Consider the following 19,955-nt stretch of genomic DNA (forward strand, 5'->3'; position numbering starts at 1 on the left):
AGAAAGGGAATTGCAAAAGCTTTTGCAGCCTTTTCATATCAGTTATTCATCTTTACGTCATTCAGTCCAGCTTTGAAATTTTCGAGATGTTGGAAAATAAATCCAAAAATAACCAAAGGTATAGACAAGTAGAAAATTTGGTTGGCTAGATATTAGCACGCTTGTCCTACTTGGCAACTTAGACTTCCAGCATATTGAGCCGTCTTTGTTAGAAGTGAAGTTGGTTTTGCGGCCATGCTTGATGCTTTTATGTAACTTGCTGAAGCTTCTTCTCCAGAAGGTGTGAAGAAAGCACCATTGAGCATCATATCTCCTTCTGATCTCCAATTCCAGCTCTTCCACTCTTCATCTAATGAGTTCTCATGTTTTGTCACCTGATTAAAAAATATATTATTGAGAACACATGGAAGCTTATGGAGTACATATTTGAAGAGGTTGAGGTACATGGTATTCAAAATTTATCTTAGATATTTTAACTGAAAGGATAGCCAGTTTTTCATAAGATTTTTCCTCTATCTTCTTGCTCTTATATGTTCTAGGCCTATGTTGGGCTTGCTATTTCATATAATGGATGGAGTTAGTGTAGCTACATTTGGGTAGAGAAACTTGCCTCCTTTGTAGAATTGTTGTCTAATGCTATGTAGACATTCCCTTGGCTATTGATTGTTGGGCTGGCACTTCCACCAATTGCATACATCTCCCAACCACTGTATACGTTGTTGACGACATGAAAGTACCCATGCCTACATCTGAAACATTTTGGCAATATGTTTATAGTTTTTATAGCTCTAAATTGTTGATGATGAAGCATACATCATGCTATACTTTGTGTATGCATATTGCTATAGGTGTAGGTGTAGGTGAATGCTACCTGGGAATTCGCTGAACCAGGCCTTCCCCAAAGTAATTGAAGGCAATGGTTACTTGCATGTTCTTGTCATCAAGGAACTCATCACTATGACCCATGAGCATGACTTCATTGTGATGTAGCATATAGTTGTTAGAGATTGTTATCGCTGTTGAACCATACGTTGCATCAATTAGCCCATCATAACAATTTGCAAGTGTGCAGTGATCAATCCACACATCCCTCGAGCTGAATATTGAGATCCCATCCCCATCGGATCCACCACTTGTGTATTGCAGTGATGGATCCCACACTGCGGCGTATCCTGAAGGTAAGCAGTCATGTATGTAGATATTATGTATGATGACGTTACTCACATTGTGCAAGGTTATGCATGGTCCGTGTGCTATTTGGATATCATGTCCTCTCCCGTCGATGGTCTTGTATGAGTTGATCAGCAGTTGTTCATTTAGGCTTATGACCATGTCATGATCAAAGATGATCCATAGAGGTTCTTCTTGAATGGCAGCATGACGAAGTGTGCCTGGAGTAGGATTTACGGGATCATCATTATCAGAATCTGTTACTACATAAACTTCGCCATCTCTTCCCCCAATAGCACTTTTCCCGAACCCAACTGCACAATCAGCTAGCCGTCTCCGGTTGGTGTCCCATTCTGGGTCACACCTCCAGCAGTCATCCATAGGGTTACCAGTTCTGCATTGTTCCCTGTCCAACTGGGTTGTTGAGTAGTACCTGTTTATATGCCGTAACATAGAAAACTCTAAACCAGTCAGAAAACAGGAGCTTTAGAACTAAAGAAGGTACAAAAATTCGAGAAATTGAGATCACTAGGTCGAAAATGAAGCTAGCCGGAGGAAGGGCTTACCTTCCTGCTGCTTCTGATACCTCCTCGGGTAGATGTCTTGAGAATGTTGAGGCAGCATGTAAGAATATGACTAGGGAGAAGAGGTATAATGTCGGCATCTCATGAACAGGAAGCTTCTGCTAGAACTACAACATAGGGATGACCCAAATGTGTGGATATATAAGGTCTAGGAATTGAATGATGCTGTGAAAAGCTGGTTAGTTTTTCCATGTGGCTAGCCGCCTTGATCTTTGCTTTCTGAGAAGGAAGAGCATCGGCTGTAAATGGCGACCGAATAGTTAGGTTCATAGTGCTTTCTTTCTGTTTATTTTGAGTGGTTTTTGTAGGCTTTACAACATTGAAATCATCGAGCCTGGTTTATGTTGGCATTAGTAGTTTTTTCATCAGTATATTGTCGGGGTGTAATGGAGCAGGAAATTTGTCTTTTAAAGTAAATGCGTCTACATTATCATTTAGGCTTACATAGAAAAGCTCTTGTACTATGACATTTTTGTAATTAAGTTTTTCTTTTTTATTGTGTTTAAATAAATTTTTAAATTTTATGTCCATGTGATATATCATCTGACAACTTGACATGGTTCTAATGTAGTCATATACATCGGCTGCGTCAATTGTATATCAATTGAATACAAAATGTTAATTGAAATTAAATTTGATGATAATTAATTTTTTATTAAAATAAAAAATTTATTTAAGTATAAATCAAAAATTAAAATATTATTAGGAGTTTAATGGAAAAAATATGTAATAATTCTAGAAAATAATGTCTTTTAAACTATTGTACAAAAGCATATAGTATATATCAAAGAATAATGAATTAATCTCGATCTCTACGTCTGCAGTGGTGAATATTAGTAAGTACTGCTAGTAATAGTGATGAACATTTATTCATTGTAAAGAAAAGTAGTTGCTCTTTATGTCCGAATTATTCTGTTGCCTATTGTGAGATCTAAAATTAAATGACATGTTATTACATTCAAGCATCTGATTGAATAATTGATCTGTCTCGAAAAATAAAGTTGGAATCTCTGCTTTTATGAATAAAAAAATCACTGAAAAACTCTTTTATTTTCTCAAACATAATATTATGTCAAGATCCTAAACAGTCTTTTTTATCTTAGAATAATCCAAGAGAAATATTTGATATTTTTTCTTAATCATTTAAATAATTATAACATGATTTTAAATGAATAATAGATATTAGTAGTGTAAAATAGATCTTTTTGTCTTCACAAATACGTTGACCATTTTCGTTTTCCCGAAATTTATCTCATTTCAGGGAGGCAGACATCCTTGGCTCATCTATAAGGCAATAGGCGCAATAGCCAAGGCCTTTCATATCCTTTCCTCCCCTCTTCTCCTCTCTTTTTCCCTCTGTACCCTAAGCTTTCACAAGATCTCCACTTTACATCCTAAAATACCCAAAGATCTTCGAAAGCAGGATGCTTTTATTCAATCCTCTCTCTTCACCACCAACTCCTCTATCCTTATCTCAGAAAACCTATTACTCCACTTCACTTTCATCTCTCAAAAAGCATCCATCTTTTTTCACATTAACAAACTTTCCCAAGCAAAAAAATAACCCAACAAGAAGAGAACGTTTCATAGCCCAAGCTAAAGGTGATGACTCAGCTGATGGCCCTGACAGGCTAATTTCGGCAATATGTTATTTTTATCCCTTCTTTGATGGCATACAGTATGGTAAGTATGTTATAACGCAGTTCACTCCAATTCAAGTGCTTATGCAACCACTCTTCCCTGCTATAAAAGTGTTCAAAAGCTTTCCTTTGAATGGGTTTTTAGTGTTCTTAACTTTGTACTTTGTGGTTGTTAGGAATCCAAAGTTTAGTAGGTATGTGAGGTTTAACACTATGCAGGCTATCGTGCTTGATGTTTTGTTGATTTTTCCTGATCTCTTGGAGAGGACTTTTAATCCAAGAGATGGGTTGGGTTTGGATTTGGTGATGAGCCTGGATAGCACTGTGTTTTTGTTCCTTTTGGTTTGTTTGATTTATGGTTCCTCTTCTTGCTTGTTCGGGCAGTTGCCAAGATTGCCAATTGTCGCTGAAGCTGCTGATAGGCAAGTTCTTTGATGGCCTTATCTGATTCTGCTAATCAATTGTTGTTTAGACCGAGATTTAAGTGTTAGAAAATTTGGCATCTTGATTTACTTGGCCAAAAGAGAAGGAAAGATGTACATCAGATGCTGTCATTATTGTTCTATGTTCTGTCTGAAAAAAAAAAAATTATGAATTCAGTCAATGATTGTTGGTTTTCTTTACTCTTCATACATTTGATGGCTGGTATTAATGTTTGATAAGATTATTCGTTTGTTCTTTTATTGATAGATAATGTTTGATAAGATTATTGAATTGTAGACTGGCAAATTTGCAACACTGCCAAACTTGGATGATTGCATATTCAGAACCCATCTCTCCTTCGTGCATGTTACTCCATATAAGCCCATTTTCCTATAGATTCTGGTAAGGTTTGACACTCTTCTTGCTCTTTCATAGTTGCTTTGTTTTTCTTCTGGCATTGCATAGTCTTTTTATATTTATTCTAGTACTGTGGAATACTCAAACGTTCCTCACCAACATACTTTCTCGCCCTTTCTTTTTTGAACCAAAATTGAAACAGAGCTTGCAAAAAATGCTAGCACATTGGCCATTGAAACTTTCTTTTGCATAATGACTAGAAGCTTTAAATCATTATGCTCGTGGAATCATAATGACGAACATGAGTGAAGAACTGGATTTCTAGTTGTTGCAAAACTTGTCTAGAATTAGGATGCCTCAAAAATTGAAAATCTTAAGTAGAAAGAACAAGAGTGTGTTTCTAGAGAAGAACTTCCTCTTAAGTTTGCTTTTCTGGCTGTCAAGGCCTTGAAAAGAGATTGTTGTTCATGGTAGAGCATCAAGAAAGCCCATCTAAAAAGGTAAGTTTTTTCAATCAAACCCCATAGATCTGGGTTGAATGCCCATTGTTGTTGGACCTGGCGCAACAACATCCAAGAGTCTTGACCCAAAAGGAAAAAGAGGTAGCCGCCAGCCCTTTTAATTCCTGGAGTCACTTTGATTTCTATTTACTATTTACTAGCAAAATTACTTTGATCAAGCTTTATAATCACTTTCTTACTTTATAGCTAAACCATTAGATTAAACTTTCTTTCTCTCCTTTTTTCTTTGCCATCCTCCAAACAAAACAAAAAACCCAGAGATTATTGTCAATGAAGTCTCTTTCCAAAGTTCGTTCTTTCCCTGTCAATTTAAATAATATATAAGATTCTTTAGCATATCTCAAATCCTTAACATGATTCCTTGATTTCCATATATAAAGTCACACATTAGCCATGTGAGAAAATTGTCATCTTTCCCATTTTTCTATTTCATTTAGTCAAAGATTTAGATGTCATTTGAACCTAGTTTTGTCCGGCATCATCTCCTTTGTTGGTATGTTGGAATGTTCATATTGATTTTGTTTCAAGCTCTGCTTAGGGATTTCATGAACTAGAATGAAAGTACTAGAAAAATTAAATTGGGGAAATCACCCAATTATCTGATTATTCTACTTTGACAATTAGGGTTCATACACTAGTCAGTATCAACATTTCGGTGGATCTGATCAAGAACACGTGTATGGAAACTATTGGTTTACCATTGGGTGGGCCCTACCAACCACTTATACCATAATATAAACAAAACTAATGTTTCAAATTAGAAACTTAATGGCGTCCAATTCATACTTTCAACATCAAATCTAAGTCAAACTTTTGATGTTATGTATCTCTTATTTGGTTTGGTTGGAGGAAGGTAGGGATTTGATTTCTTTATTATTTCCATCAGCATATAAGATTTCAGCAACATGAACCGCAAACACTTTATGGTTATACATCAATTATGATTCAATGATTCATAAAGTGCAAACTTTATGATATATTTATGCCTGTTCTTTGTTCTTAGATCTGTTTTGGTCCCTCCTCTCTGATTCTTTAATGCCGATTTTCCATTTGGTTGCTGCCTTCTACCATGAAATAGAAACAAGACATAGGCAATGTTTCATGGGGTTTATTTATTTATTTGTTTACAATTAAATACATAGTATATTAAATTTAATTTGGTTGGTTGATTTTGAAATTTGAATTGGGGGTTTGCATTTTCTAACTATAGGCTTGCTTGGCCATTATTCAATTGAAAAACATTATTGTAGTAGGTGGATGAGGCATACCTCAAAACTTGTAGCCATCATTCAATTTAAAAAAACAAAAACATACTATAGAAGTTATTTAATCATTGGCTTGTCTCCTCATGAATATAAATTATAATATTGATTTTTTTTCCCAATCATGGTGTTGGATATATATTTGTAATATTCCTTTAGTTCTTCCTCACTTTTGGTATGGGAGAAACTAAATCTTAATTGATTATTTTTTTTATGCTGAAAATTCTTGTAGGGTTCAGTTATTTTATTAAAATTTTATTAATTAATAAAATAGATTACATAAAAGGAGACATGACACCTTACCTTCATATTCGCAAAAAATATCGAAAATAAAAACTATCCAAGGTATTACTTGCCTTGCATTGTCATGCATGCAAAAAATAAATAATAGTAATAGTTTAAATGAATTTATAAAAAAAAATAAATAAATTGGGATTATTATTCTTTTACTTATTTTATGTCATTTGTTAAGAAATGAATTTTTTTGATATTCTACCTATGTAGGGTTTTAATCAATCTTAAATATTTCAAGCTTTGTAAACTTTTTGAAAAAGAAAACTCAATTTCATAGTGGTCACGATGAAAGGAGCTTTAATCTAATTACCAATACATGGATTGGTACTGCCACCAAAGATTATCAATACAAGGATGGATACTGGCATTACGGGTCACCGTAAGTAAGTAGTTCATAGCATCAGTGTTAGAAGAAAAGGATCGAATAAAAGACTTGTTTTTTTTTTTTTTAATTTTAAATTTTGAGAATATATTTTAATTTTTTAAGAATTTTATTTTTAAATTATCAAATTTCTAATAAGATTATTTTATACAATATATCTTTATCTTTTAAATATGAAATTTTAACTCTATTACTATATAATATTAAGTGTAAATCAAAATATTTTAATCGATTTTCAACTCTCTAGTGCTCTCACAGCAACAAGATTAAAAGTTTATCTGATTTTTTTTTATTTTAGAAGTTATTATGAAATTTTGATGAAAAATAATAATTTTTAAAACTAAGTTAAAATTGTTTGATAAACTGTTGGTAAAATAATTTATATAATTTATAATTTTAATTAAAATTATTATAATGGGCATCTATGTCATCATTAATCATTTAATAAATAATAACAAAACAAGTTTATAAGATTTCAGATGTTAAAAATTAAAAAAATTTAATAAAAAAATCAAATAACTCTTAAACTTATGTAATAATAATAGTATTATATTTTTTGATGAAAAAAGAAAAAAATTTTAAATAGTACTTGAATATAATTTTGTAAAGAGATAAAAAAGAGGAAGATCGTGATTTTTTATTAGAGGAGATTGATTTGCATAGGGAAGGAAAGGAGAGGGAGATTAATTGAGAGAAAGTAGTATTTTTTAAAAAAATAATTTTTTTTTTTAAAAACTCTTTGGTGAAACTTTTATTTAAACTTTTTTTAAAAATTTTATTTTTTAAAAATACTCTTTTTTTAAATAATTTTTTTAAAATCTTATTTGATTTAATATTTATTTTAAAAATAAATTAAATAAAAACAAACAATCACAAAATCAATACTTGATTTATTTTTACCCAAATAACAGTGAAATGTTGCTAAGTACCTATCGAAAATTTTCATCGTGCATACAACTAAGCCGTGAAGCCCATTGTCGGTGGAGGGGTTATGGCTAACGTCACGAAGCCTCTGACTTTGCGTCCACGTGGCGACACCTCATAGAACATTTTCCAGCCTGGCTGTTTTCGGAGCACGAAGCATTGGCCCCACATATTAACTTAACTCAAGTCCCTCTCGTTTTATCAAAATGCCCTCTTCCTTCGGATCGAACTACGAGAATGCCACAACATTGACCGGTTATTTACTCGTGAAAGTCGTGGCCATCTTGATCCTGCGCCGACAGCCGAATTCGGCACTGATGTTCAATCTGACGGTGGAGATGGATCCATATTGTTGGGAATCAACAATATCGACCACCAATGATTGGTGTGATTAACACGAAATTATGTTAAAAAAAATCCTAAATAATAATTTCATTTTAAGAAAAACTATGTAACAAAAAAAAGTTTGCATTAGAAGCATCTGAAAGAATACTTGAGAAAATTTCCCACTGTCGTTTTAGTAATAGTTCGGATGAAATATTCTTATCTTCTTTAAATATTTATTTTTATTTATTTTTTTTCAGATATTATATTAAATATTTAAAAACTGCTTCATTTTTAAAATATTTTTTTAAAAAAAATTTGACAACAGAACAAAGATAAAAGGAATAAGTAATACAATTCATTAAATTTTTATATTTTAATAACTGAAACATTAAATCGTTAGTACGTAATCATGTGAATTAATAGACATGTAGATCTATTTTTTTGTCATGATTATGTGAATTTATATATATATATATATATAGATATATATTCTATGCTTGCAAAATGGTTTATAGTGTATAATTTAATGAATTGCTTTTAAAAGAAAATGCCTTTGGGACATCTGATGACAGAGCTGCTAACAGCACGTGACCTGTCTCCTTCTCCTCCTTTACTCAAACCCCAAATCTTCCATTTTGATTTATTCCCCCAATCTCTCTCTCTCTCTTTTCCTTCTTTTGCACCCCCCCTTTTTCGCTGGCAGAGCTTACCATCTACACGCAATTGCCTACCATCATTTTTTTATTGCCATTTTAATATAATGTCCATACAACACCTTGATCTATACTCAATATTAGGGTTCACTATTTTTCTTATATGGTATTAGAGTCATTTATCTTGATTTATCATGATTACGATCTTAATAATATAATGGAAGTAATACATATTGGAAGCACAAAGCTCAACCCAAGACATGATCATGGTTGCTGAAAGTTTTAGAAGCTACAACCACAAAAGCTTGTCTTGTACCTTTTAATTATTGAAACTAAGCTATGCTTTTAGGTGACTTATTATTGCTCTACTCTTTTCTAGCTTATAACTTAGAAAATAGAAGATTCGAAACTAGGGTATTTTGAGACGAATGATGGGTGTATTATATTTTGTTTTTAAGATTAATTAGAATATTATTATTGTATAATTTATACAAGATTGTTATAAGAATACTTATTAACAGATTATTATAAGATTGCTTGTTAATAGAATCTCGAAAAAACGAGAAACATAGTTTTTAAGTTTGACTCTATCTAGATTCAAATCAGTTTCCTTGAACTAAAACATAGTTTATTGTGCCCTACAAGACAATGTAAATCATTTTTTTAAGTTGCAATTGGTGACAAAATCCAACACCATTTACTACTTCCCTCTGAATACTCTTAACATAATCATTTTTCCCTTGTAGTGTCTCATCTTTCCTCTACTGTCACTCTCCTTCTTCCCCACTCCAACTCACACCAACCCCTTCCTCTCTCTCTCTAAACCAAAGCATGGTCTAGTGGCTCACTTGGTAATTTAACCAAAATCCAACCCTGTTTCCACAAACAAACCCTTATCTGGCTTTTAGCCACGGTAGAACAACCTTACAAGGTCACAGCCACATGCTAAAACCTGGTCCTCCCTATGCTCCCCACTTTCCCACCAGCACAGTGGCTCCCTTGGTAATTTAACGTCAATCTAAGCCTCTTTCCCCACCCACGTCCTCCCCCGCTCTAGGCTATAACCTTACTCTAAACAAAAAAACCTCTGCAAATCGGTGTCTTTTTCTTTCTGCTTCGTTCACTTCATCAAAAAGAGCAGAACGCAGAAGGGAAAAACAGAACAGAACAGAACAGCAGCAATGCAGCAGAGACAATACCTTGTTCTTCTTCTTCTCTTCTTCTCTGTTTTTCTGCTCTTCCAAACCTCTTATGGCCACAACGTAACACGTCTACTAGCAAAGCACCCATCTTTGTCAACATTCAACCATTACCTCACTCTGACTCACTTAGCTTCGGAGATCAACCGACGCACCACCATCACTGTCCTTGCCCTGGACAACGCAGCCATGTCTTCTCTCCTAGCTGAACACCCTTCCATTTACACCCTCAAGAACATCCTCTCCCTCCACGTCCTCCTCGACTACTTCGGTGCCAGGAAGCTTCACCAGATCACCAATGGCACTGCACTGGCAGCCACCATGTTCCAAGCCACCGGGGTGGCTCCAGGGGTCGCAGGGTTTGTCAACATAACAGATTTCAAAGGTGGGAAAGTTGGGTTTGGAGCTGAAGACAATGGTGGGAATTTGGATTCTTTCTTTGTGAAATCTGTTGAGGAACTTCCTTACAATATATCTGTGATTCAGATCAGCAAGGCCTTGCCTTCTGCTGTAGCTGAAGCTCCCACTCCAGGCCCAAGTGAGCTGAACATTACTGGGATTATGTCAGCTCATGGGTGTAAAGTGTTTGCTGATACTCTTCTAGCAAACCATGAAGCCATTGGAACATATGAGGTGAGCTGAAAACTTAGTACTTTGATTTGAAATATTTCAAAATTTCAAATTTTTTTTGTCTTTTTTATGTGAATTTTCTGGACAAGGACTTGGATGAAGTAAATCTAGATCTGGGTTTTTTCTTTCTTTCTAATTGGATGCCAAAATCTTCAAATTGTAGAGCATTAAAGTGTGTTTGGAGACAAGCACTTGCGCATTCTGCTCTGGATTATAACACTACGCCTAATGAGGAATACTGGGAACCAGATTAAGTAAACACGTAGACAGTTGTTGTTCTGGACATTGACTTAGATATGGAGTGGAATAGGTTTAAGTGGTTCGGGATGGCAATGGAGAAAACTAGGTTAGAAGCTTGTAGTAATAGCATAAAGCCATTAACCGATTTCCAAGGAAAGGCATTGTTCTTAACTTGTGCTAGTCTGTTGTGAAATCTGCTCTCATGTTATGCATTTTCAGGATGTTTAGGTTCGAAGCTTGTAGGAATAGCATAAAGCCAGAAACCGATTTCGAAGGAAAGGCATTGTTCTTTCACTTGTGCTAGTATGTTGTGAGATCTAATCTTATGTTATGCATTTTTTCGGGATGTTTCTTCGGGTCGAAGTACTGAGAAAGGGGAAAGAGATCTGTGTGAATTGTGTTTGTACTTTGTAGTGTAAATTTTATTGACTTTCTGCTTGTTTGTTACTTCATGATCTCTTGTGTTTATATTAGATTTTTCTCCTATTGTAGATTGTTATAGTGAAGCATTTTTGACTAATGAGGCTGTTATTATGCTCACTTCTAGGATAATGTTAATGGAGGATTGACTGTGTTCTGCCCTCTGGATGATCCATTCAAAGCCTTTTTACCAAAGTACAAGAACTTGACAGCCTCAAAGAAATCGTCTTTCCTCGAATTGTTCGGTGTGCCTGTGTACCAATCATTATCCATGTTGAAATCCAACAATGGAATCATGAACACGCTAGCTACCGATGGAGCAAGCAAGTTTGATATCACTGTGCAAAACGAGGGTGAAGAGGTGACACTAAAGACCAAAGTTAACACCGTCAAGATAACGGGGACGTTGCTCGACGAGCAGCCAGTAGCAATCTACACAATCGACAAGGTCCTGATGCCTAGTGAGTTGTTCAAGGCAGCTCCCACTCCAGCGCCAGCACCAGCCCCAGAGATGGAAGCAGATGCACCAAAGGCATCCAGATCCAAATCCAAGTCCAAGTCAGCACCGGCATCAGAATCAGACTCACCAGCTGATTCACCGGATGACGACCCGGCTGATCAGACAGCCGATGATGACAGTGCTGCTGCTAGTCTTGGAGGTGGAAGGTTTGCTGCTGTTGGTTTGAGTTTCTTGCTAGTCTCTTTGTTGGTGTAAGTTATTTCTTGGTTTAATTTTGTCTTCCTCATTTTTCTATTTCGGAGAAATAAGTGGTGTGCTTAGTTTCCTTTTTCCTTTTTCTCTTTTTTTTCTCATATTTGTTTTAGTGTGTGATGAGTTATCAAATTTTAGGTTAAAACAAAGGTTTGTGGTTTTTCTACTCTTCTTCTTTTTGCTGGATGTAAGTTTGGTTATTTCCATTTGTCACTGTAGATCTAGTAATACACATTGTTTTTATGATGGTTTTATCCCCACACCCCAAGCAAGGTTTGATGTTATGGTCTGGTGATAGCAAATAAAGAGTAAATGCAAAAAAAGAAAAAGAAAAAAGAAGCAGTTATGGTCTGGTGATAGCAATTAAAGGTTTGTGTCTAGTGGTTTTTGATGATTCAGTTTTTGTTTGAAGTAAACACTCAACGCTCCCCTTATCTAAATCACAATCTCTCATTTATGAAGGGTGGAATCACCAACCCCTTCCCTATTTTTCTTCAAAGTTTAAATTGCCTCTTACCTATCTTCATCTTTGAATTTAAATCAAATAAAAAACAAAAGGATGTCCAAGCCTAAGACTGTTTGGACTGACCATACTCTAATTTATTACAAGTTAGACATGCATTATTTATAAGGGATCAAGAATATAGCACCTTCAACTCGTGAATACATAAAATTATATGAATTGATATGTTGTATCGTATTTAATTAGCTGCTGAAAATATTCGATCCTATTATGGTATCGTAAGCACTGAAAACGACACGGCTATTTGGTATTTGAATATATTACGATCAAGTATTGAGAAATTCAAATTATTCGTATCAACACATATTGTATGATTAATTACAATATCATTAAAAGGCGATATATTGGAAAAATTCATGTAGATAAGGAAGCCCAATTATGTCAGTGTGGTCTTCCGATAAGGGAGGGGGAATCTAACCCAACCGAAGAAACCGTTCAATAACACACATAGAGCCCAAACTAAATTAATGCAATCTGATTCAGAAATCCAAAAAGGTTATCTCAAGCTTATGGGCCCAAAGATATATGATAAGTCTACGCAAAGTGTGAAAAAATATAATAAAAAGAAGAAAAATACCGCAGCACCCTGCGAGAAGATAAAGTTTCTCCTATACTTGGCATTGTCTGAAAAGTGAAGTGAGGAAGCTGTTTGGGGATCTAAGTTAGTAAATGACAAACACAGCCTTGCATACTTTTCTATCTCTCAGGAACATGCATAAACCGCAAACCGATTCATAGAAACATGATTCAGAGGATAAAGGAACTGAAATAAACCGATTAACATCACTTTTATTACAAACAACTACAAATGTTTTTTTGGAGATTTTTTCTGTACTTTGGTTTACAAACGAAACTAGAAAATTAGTGCATAGATCAGCTAAAATAAAACAGCAAATGAGAGGAACAGTATTGCAATGGGAATGGTGGAGAGGGGCATGTAAGGGGTAGGTGAATGGTCGTCAAGAGGTTGATATACGTATGGATTTGGATTGGAGGGGGGGTAGTGATAGCACTGTACCGGAGGTGGTGGACTGTTGGGTTGACCTGGACGTGGTGGTGGAGGTGGTGCTTTATAGGTGGGAAGAGAAGGGGGTGGTGGTGGGGCTCCATAGGAAGGGTAACCGGGAAGCGGTGAGGGTGGTGAGAGAGGAAGGCATGGTTGTTGACATACTGTGCAGTTCAAGCAAAGAGTAGGTGAAGGCAAGACTTCACTAGAATCGGCCTCCCCTAAAACCATGTAACCAAGGATGAAGGGAGATGTGGAAAGTGCCACAAGGAAGACAAATACCGGAAAGAGATTCATCCTTTCAGGGGAAGATTAATATGACAATGAGAGAGTTTTATGGGATATGGATAGAAAGTAAAATTAAGACAACACTTATAACCTAAGCTCTCTCTCTCTCTCTAGAGAGTTTGCATTGGATCTGTCCATCTTTTCCTACTGCAAGTCCCGGTTTAGTGCCGCCTGGCAGACCACCTGTCATTGCTATGAAGAGGTAGTCTAGAAGCTTAACTTGGGTTTGGATGGATCTAAAGGTGAAAGCAAATCATTTCTCAGTTTAACCTGACTGATTGATCTAAATGAGAAACGTATACGTAACTGATCCATGTTTAAGGGTGTTCTACGTCAACAGTTTCATAGGAACTAAGGATGTAAAAAACATAGGAAATAAATCAATCATACAAGAGGAGAAGCCGTGCAAACATCATTTCATGAATATATGTAACAAGCAGGCTAATCATACAAAAAGGCAATTCTGCCATTTAAGTCAAACATATATTGATGACGGTAATACAATATATTGTTGCAACAAATCAAAAACACAAGGAAAATTGATCCCAAAAGGAAAAGATGCTAAAATTACCTCGTGGTATTATTTCTTGTAGCAAAGCTATTGTCTAAATTGAGCCTATTCGGATCGGTGTTCCCACTTATTGTCCGCATTTGTAAGACATACGATCGGTATTCTGTAAACCAAATTATATATGAGATGACTAAGACCTTTCTGCCACTGATGTCTTTTCTCTTCATCAGTAAGAGACAAAAGAGAGGAGGGAGAAATAAGGGATCAACAAATAAAAAAAAATATAGAGTTGCATAATAGACGGTATGGAACAATCAGCCCAGTTTTGCTTTCATGGGTTGCTAGCAGACCTTGACTTGTCCAGATCCTTGTTGTTCAAATAAAGGTAGGTTGGTTGGGCACAGTCACAAAACGTTGATATGGTAGGCTGTGGAGAAAACCCACCATAGTCTCTGTGTAACTTTGCTAAGCATACTTGATTTACGTATCTGAAAAGCTCATTCTTCTGGCCGGAAGGTTGGGCTGCATATTCTTCAAATGGCATCCACTGTGGAGAACAAAGGGCAAACATGGGAGAAGAAAGACGTTTAGCATATGCATGCATGGAAATCGAGGCTTCCTCATTCTTAATGAACATTCACAGAGAGAGCAACAAAGGCTAAATCAGAAAATAACAATCAGAGGCAGGCATATGGTGTGGACAGGAGTATAATATCTTTTCATTTTCAGTCAGGTTCCGAAGATTAACCGCCATCAAAGTGGGAAGGAGAGGGGCTTTACTGCAATTATTGGCAATCTTGTATCAGTTAATATCGTAGAAAATAAATGGCAGGCCTACATGCATCAGGTCCCCGAAAAGTGGCGGTATACTGATACGTAGTCTTGATTCGGGGTAGTGAGTCAAGGGAATAACGTGAAACAAATAAGCTTTGTACCTGAGCTGCCTCAATTTCCAGCTCTTGTGTCTCGATGTCAAACGATAGTGGACGCAACATGCATAAGAAAAGTAGATCTGACTTGCCGAAGAATATCTTGTGTGATTGCCTGAATGAGAAGGGGAAGTCAAAACAAAGAATTCAAAGGCTGGACTATGATAGGGACAAAACTTATATAAATCTGGGAAAAGCAATGTCAACAAAGAATTCAAAGACATGATTATGAATTATCCACACACATGGGAAAAGTTATCCATGATGAGTAAGCATGGCATACCTGAATCCGAGGACCTCCACAAACTCTGTGTCAATCTGAAAATGGAAAAATTAGTGGTTTTCACAATGCCATTAACACTCGTATGTAATACTAGATGTAAGAACAACATATGTTTATGCACACTCATCACTTACTCCTGTCTCTTCTTTTACTTCTCTTTCAGCGGCCGTAAATATGTCCTCACCCTGTATGTAGAAGAACTCATTTATTATTTGATAGCAACGTGAAGTTAATTTTTTAGGTGATCCTCTTGATGACAGACTGGGACTACCTCATCAACAACTCCAGTAGGAATTTTCCATAAGCCTGCTCCGTGAAATCGACCACTCTTTTCCTGAACTGTAAGCACCTATCAGCCAAGAGGATTCAGATTTAGAATCGGCTATGAAACAACCAGGTTGATCGGAAAACAAAAGTTAAACCTATATTATCGCCAACTATAATATGAGTACGCTTGAGAAGAAGGCTAGATTGTGGGGTTACACTCATAGGTAAGAAAAAAACGTTAGAGTTTCTGCTGAAAAACTTCGGACGATAAACAGTGTGTGAGTCTGTGGAAAGGAACTCCATTTAGATGTGAGCATGAAGTTCTGAACTGCTGCATCAGTTACAGTGAACTTATTGGGTTGAATTTTGCATCTGTCTATTGGGTTCACAGTTAATTTGATGACATACATTAGTAGAAGTTTGAATATTCAAATGTGTAAAACCTTTGGAAAGCAAAAACAGGGCTTGAATCCATTGCCTGTAAGGGATACATTATACATATAATCTATTAGAAAATGTGTCCTCTAGAATATTGTTCAGAAATCGAACCACTGGCCAGATTCAAATGGATCAGGTGACACTTATCATAAGAAAAAACTTTTAGCAGGAAGGACCAAAGGGAAGGAAAACCAATATTAACAAGCTCTAAATTCGCTGTGAAAACAATCAAATAATCTTTTTTTTCTTTTTTTTTTTAAAGTAGAGCAAAATGAAGTTAAGTGAGTACCTCTCTTTTATCATTAAAGATAATTGAACCAACAGCTACTCGGTGTGTTGCATTTGCAGGGATAGTGTTAGGTGTCTTAGGAATCCAATAAACGAGCATGAGGTAACTTGGTTCAGCATGGTGGTACCAAAACCCCTCCTAAAATCAATGTGATGTGTTTCAAGCAGAACTTGACAGTCAAGACATCATAATAATCAATATCAAGAGATAAAATGGGCAACAGAAAATAGTCAACAATATCAAAGGTCAACATCCAAATGAAGCTAAAACATATATCCGAAGTTTTACTCTACAAGTTGACACTAGGCAATGGAAAAACATGAGTCTAGATTACCTTCACTACAGTTTCAACAAGATGTGCTAATCCAATAGGCAATTTAATCCAGACTCCCCTTTTACCCTGCATATTAAATTCGAAATAATGTGAATATATTGATAAAAGTAAAACAAAGAAACTTAAAAGTCGACCTTTCATCACATTTCTGGAGGATGATGAGTAACTTGATTATGCAACCAACAATCCTCAATTGTACAGTAGCAGAAATTATTGAAGTAAAGATTTGTTTATTTTATTCACATCACAAACACCACAAAACATCAATCGATCACTTAGATAGCTGGTTCAGAATCTGACTAAAACCAAACTTCCACTTTGCTACTTCAGAAAAATCCTCGAGAGTAAAATTGTTGGCTCTGGATGAACATTCATAAGTTGAGGTCAGCTAAAAACAATTCAATATTAGACTTGTCTCCCAACTATGTTCCATCAAAATTACAAAATAACTAACAAATAAGAACTTGCACATATAAATTGCATTGTTCAATTCTAGCAAGCATCTAAGCAAACTTTTTAACGGGCATTCAGCAAAGCAATAAGCACATATCCATCTCAAACTTCACCTGTTGCTTCCATTTCAGCATGGAAGCTCTGAGCAGAGTGGCAAAGGTGTCAGAGTCCATATACTCCTTCAGTTCCACAATGACACCTCCATGTTCGTCATTGATCGCAGGGAGCAATTCAACATGACAAACTCCATTTTCGCACAGACGGTTTTCAACTACCTCCAACAAATCCACTGAAATCGACATCTGCTCCAATCATCAATAAATATTCAATTCTCAAAATCAATTCATAAGATAAGATGCCAAAATAACAAAACAAAAATAAAACTAAATTCCTTGGATATTAATACATCCAAGCATACATACGTATGTACTTGCACAAATACATCACACATGCATTTCTACATCCTACATATATACTTTTCATACACCCATCCATACATACATCATACATCCTGCTTACCTAAATACATACATAACCCGGAGCTGTACTTGCACAAGTACATCATACATACATTTATACATCCATACATATATACTTTTCATACATGCATCCTTACATATATATACTTACATGCATACATACATCATACATCATGCTTACGTAATTCACATACATAATCCAGTCCCATATTTGCGCGTGCACTCTTGATGCGAACCCACGTGCACAAAAATAAGCAATAAAAGCACTAAGACAGACTCTGATATTTAAATCCAGTTCAAAAAGAAAGAAACACAGATAATGGGAAAACTCTGTTTGCTCCATATTTTAATAACTTAAGAAGACAAAAAGAAAACTCTGTTTGGCAAACCAGAAAAGAAGGAAAACTTTATATTCGCACGAGTTATTATATTTTTTGCTGAAACGTGATCTTTAAATTCAAAAAATAATCATCATCATAGATTCATAGATTGAAAATAAATCATACATCATGCTTACGTATATACATACATAACCCAGTGCTGTACTTGCTCAAATACATCATATATACATTTATACACCCCTACATACACACACACATGCATCCATACATACATCATACACCATGCTTACGTAAATACATACAAAATCCGGTCCCGTACTTGCACGTGCACCTTCGATGCGTACGCACGTGCACAAAAAAAAGCAAAATAAAGCAAACAAAGAACTGATACTGAGCTAGAATAAGACTCTGCTCGTTCCAATTCAAAAAGAAAGAATATAGATAATGTGAAAACTCTGTTTGGCTCAATATTTTAATAACTTAAGAAGGAAACAAAAAACTCTGTTTGGCAAACCAGAAAAAGAAGGTCAAAATTTATATCCGAACGAGTTAGCTACATTTTTCACTCAAACTAGATCTTCAAATTAAAAATTCAATCATCATCAAAGATTCAAAAATCAATGTCAAGTCACGTAAGATCTTTACCTGCTAAACAAACGAACAGCACAAGCCAAGAACCGTAGTGGTTTTTGAAGCTAGGAAACGGATAATCACAGTGATTAATCAATAATTAGATGGTAATTCAAAAAGAAAGAAATACAGACAATATGAAAACTCTGTTTGGCTCCATATTAAATCTTAAGTAGAAAGAACAAAAACTCCGTTTGGCAAACCGGGAAAAGACGGAAAAATTTTATCTCCAAACGAGTTAACTACATTTTTCACTCAAACGAGATCTTCAAATTCAAAAATCAATCATCATCAAAGAGTAAAAAATCAATGCCAAGTCACGTAATAAGATCTTTACCTGCTAAACAGACGAACAGCAGCGGTTTTCCAAGCTAGACAAAGGATATTCTGACAGTGATTAATCAATAATTTAAATAAGATAATAGTAATTCAAAAAGAAAGAATCAGATTCCAATTTTGATTTATTTTCCTTTAATTTGTTTTCTTTTTTCTTTTTTTCTTGGCTGAAACGGGAAAATGGAGAGGGAAACTTAAGAATAAAATAGTGCTGTTTGACGCGTTGCAAGAGTGCCATGTAGTATTTATAGTTGGCGGGGAATGGGAAGGGTATTAATTATTTATTTATGCGGGGAAAACTACGGTACGCTGAAGTGGATGCTGACGTACATCCACTTGTCTTTTTCCGCCAATGAGGTCCTTCTCTAATGTCACGTGGGCTCCTCCATTCAGCCGCCCTCATTCTCTTTCGCTTACGTGTCCGACGTACGGAAAGGAGCCGAAGGGGTTGAAGATTATTAGCCACTTGTTGCTAGGATTAAAGTTCGAAATTACAAAAAAGGCCTACCTAATTTTTGGCATATAGCGTGGTCTGAGAGGGGTATTTTTCGTACTTGTGACTCTTCAATTTCATTTTTTATTACTTTTTGTTCTTTGATTCTTTTTTTGGCTTTATTTGGTTTTTTATTCAATTTGTCAACATTTTTGCATCTTTTAGCTTCTAAGATTTTGACTACGATTTCTTTTTTGGATTTCAAGTATGACCTTTTAACCTTTTTATAAGGTTAGAGAAGAATATTTGAAAAAGGTCATAGTCTCATCCCAACTTTTCAAATCATTCAAAGACCTTTTTCTGTTTTTATTTGAATTTTTTTTAAAAAATGAAGTTTGAATTTTTTTTAAATATTTTAAATATATTATTTACTAATAAAATAGGTTAATTGAACCGAACCAAGTTCAAACTTAATAATGTATACCTAAACCCAACCTGAGTCAAGTCGAGCAGAACTTATGTGACATGATTTTTACTAGTAGCAAAATCACACCAAGTGTTGTATTTAGCTTATTAAAGCATGACCCGTATCTTATATATGAGTCAAATACTAGACACTCATGTATGTATGTGATTTATGCAAAACCTATATTTTTTACAATTCATATAAATAATTT

The 19,955-nt window shown here is 35.2% G+C and overlaps 4 protein-coding genes across 6 annotated transcripts; 2 read left to right on the plus strand and 2 right to left on the minus strand.

Moving 5' to 3' along the window:
* Positions 1–150: 150 nt before the first annotated feature.
* Positions 151–2,154, minus strand: LOC110419349 (Pectin lyase-like superfamily protein). The gene is made up of 4 exons (XM_021432354.2): positions 1,737–2,154; positions 872–1,603; positions 611–749; positions 151–374 (listed from the first exon to the last, which is right to left on the minus strand). The coding sequence occupies exons 1-4, from the start codon at positions 1,832–1,834 to the stop codon at positions 153–155; spliced, it is 1,191 nt and encodes a 396-aa protein (XP_021288029.1). The 5' UTR covers positions 1,835–2,154; the 3' UTR covers positions 151–152.
* Positions 2,155–3,030: 876 nt separating this feature from the next.
* Positions 3,031–4,098, plus strand: TIC20-V (TIC 20-v-like protein). The gene has a single exon (XM_021432355.2). It carries the CDS (start codon positions 3,179–3,181, stop codon positions 3,827–3,829), a length of 651 nt encoding a protein of 216 aa, XP_021288030.1. The 5' UTR covers positions 3,031–3,178; the 3' UTR covers positions 3,830–4,098.
* A 5,389-nt stretch (positions 4,099–9,487) lies between these two features.
* FLA1 (FASCICLIN-like arabinogalactan 1) lies at positions 9,488–12,006 on the plus strand. Its single transcript, XM_021432353.2, has 2 exons — positions 9,488–10,369; positions 11,154–12,006. Exons 1-2 carry the CDS (start codon positions 9,719–9,721, stop codon positions 11,739–11,741), a joined length of 1,239 nt encoding a protein of 412 aa, XP_021288028.1. The 5' UTR covers positions 9,488–9,718; the 3' UTR covers positions 11,742–12,006.
* A 1,960-nt stretch (positions 12,007–13,966) lies between these two features.
* On the minus strand, positions 13,967–19,046 carry LOC110419847 (nudix hydrolase 2-like). Of its 3 annotated transcripts, XM_021432971.2 has the most exons (11): positions 18,847–19,046; positions 18,525–18,574; positions 17,173–17,361; positions 16,607–16,672; positions 16,273–16,410; positions 15,550–15,627; positions 15,413–15,463; positions 15,279–15,313; positions 15,002–15,110; positions 14,417–14,613; positions 13,967–14,229 (listed from the first exon to the last, which is right to left on the minus strand). In XM_021432971.2, the coding sequence occupies exons 3-11, from the start codon at positions 17,359–17,361 to the stop codon at positions 14,172–14,174; spliced, it is 921 nt and encodes a 306-aa protein (XP_021288646.1). In that variant the 5' UTR covers positions 18,525–18,574; positions 18,847–19,046; the 3' UTR covers positions 13,967–14,171. The 3 variants fall into 3 exon arrangements, with proteins under 3 accessions (XP_021288646.1, XP_089640143.1, XP_021288647.1); XM_089784017.1 differs by having other exon boundaries at positions 13,967–14,613; XM_021432972.2 differs by lacking the exon at positions 18,525–18,574 and having other exon boundaries at positions 16,607–17,361.
* Between the last annotated feature and the right edge of the window lie 909 nt (positions 19,047–19,955).

Source organism: Theobroma umbraticum, unplaced genomic scaffold, assembly GCF_002168275.2.
Source record: "Theobroma umbraticum cultivar Fairchild unplaced genomic scaffold, ASM216827v3 scaffold_67.0, whole genome shotgun sequence".
NCBI lineage: Eukaryota > Viridiplantae > Streptophyta > Magnoliopsida > Malvales > Malvaceae > Theobroma > Theobroma umbraticum.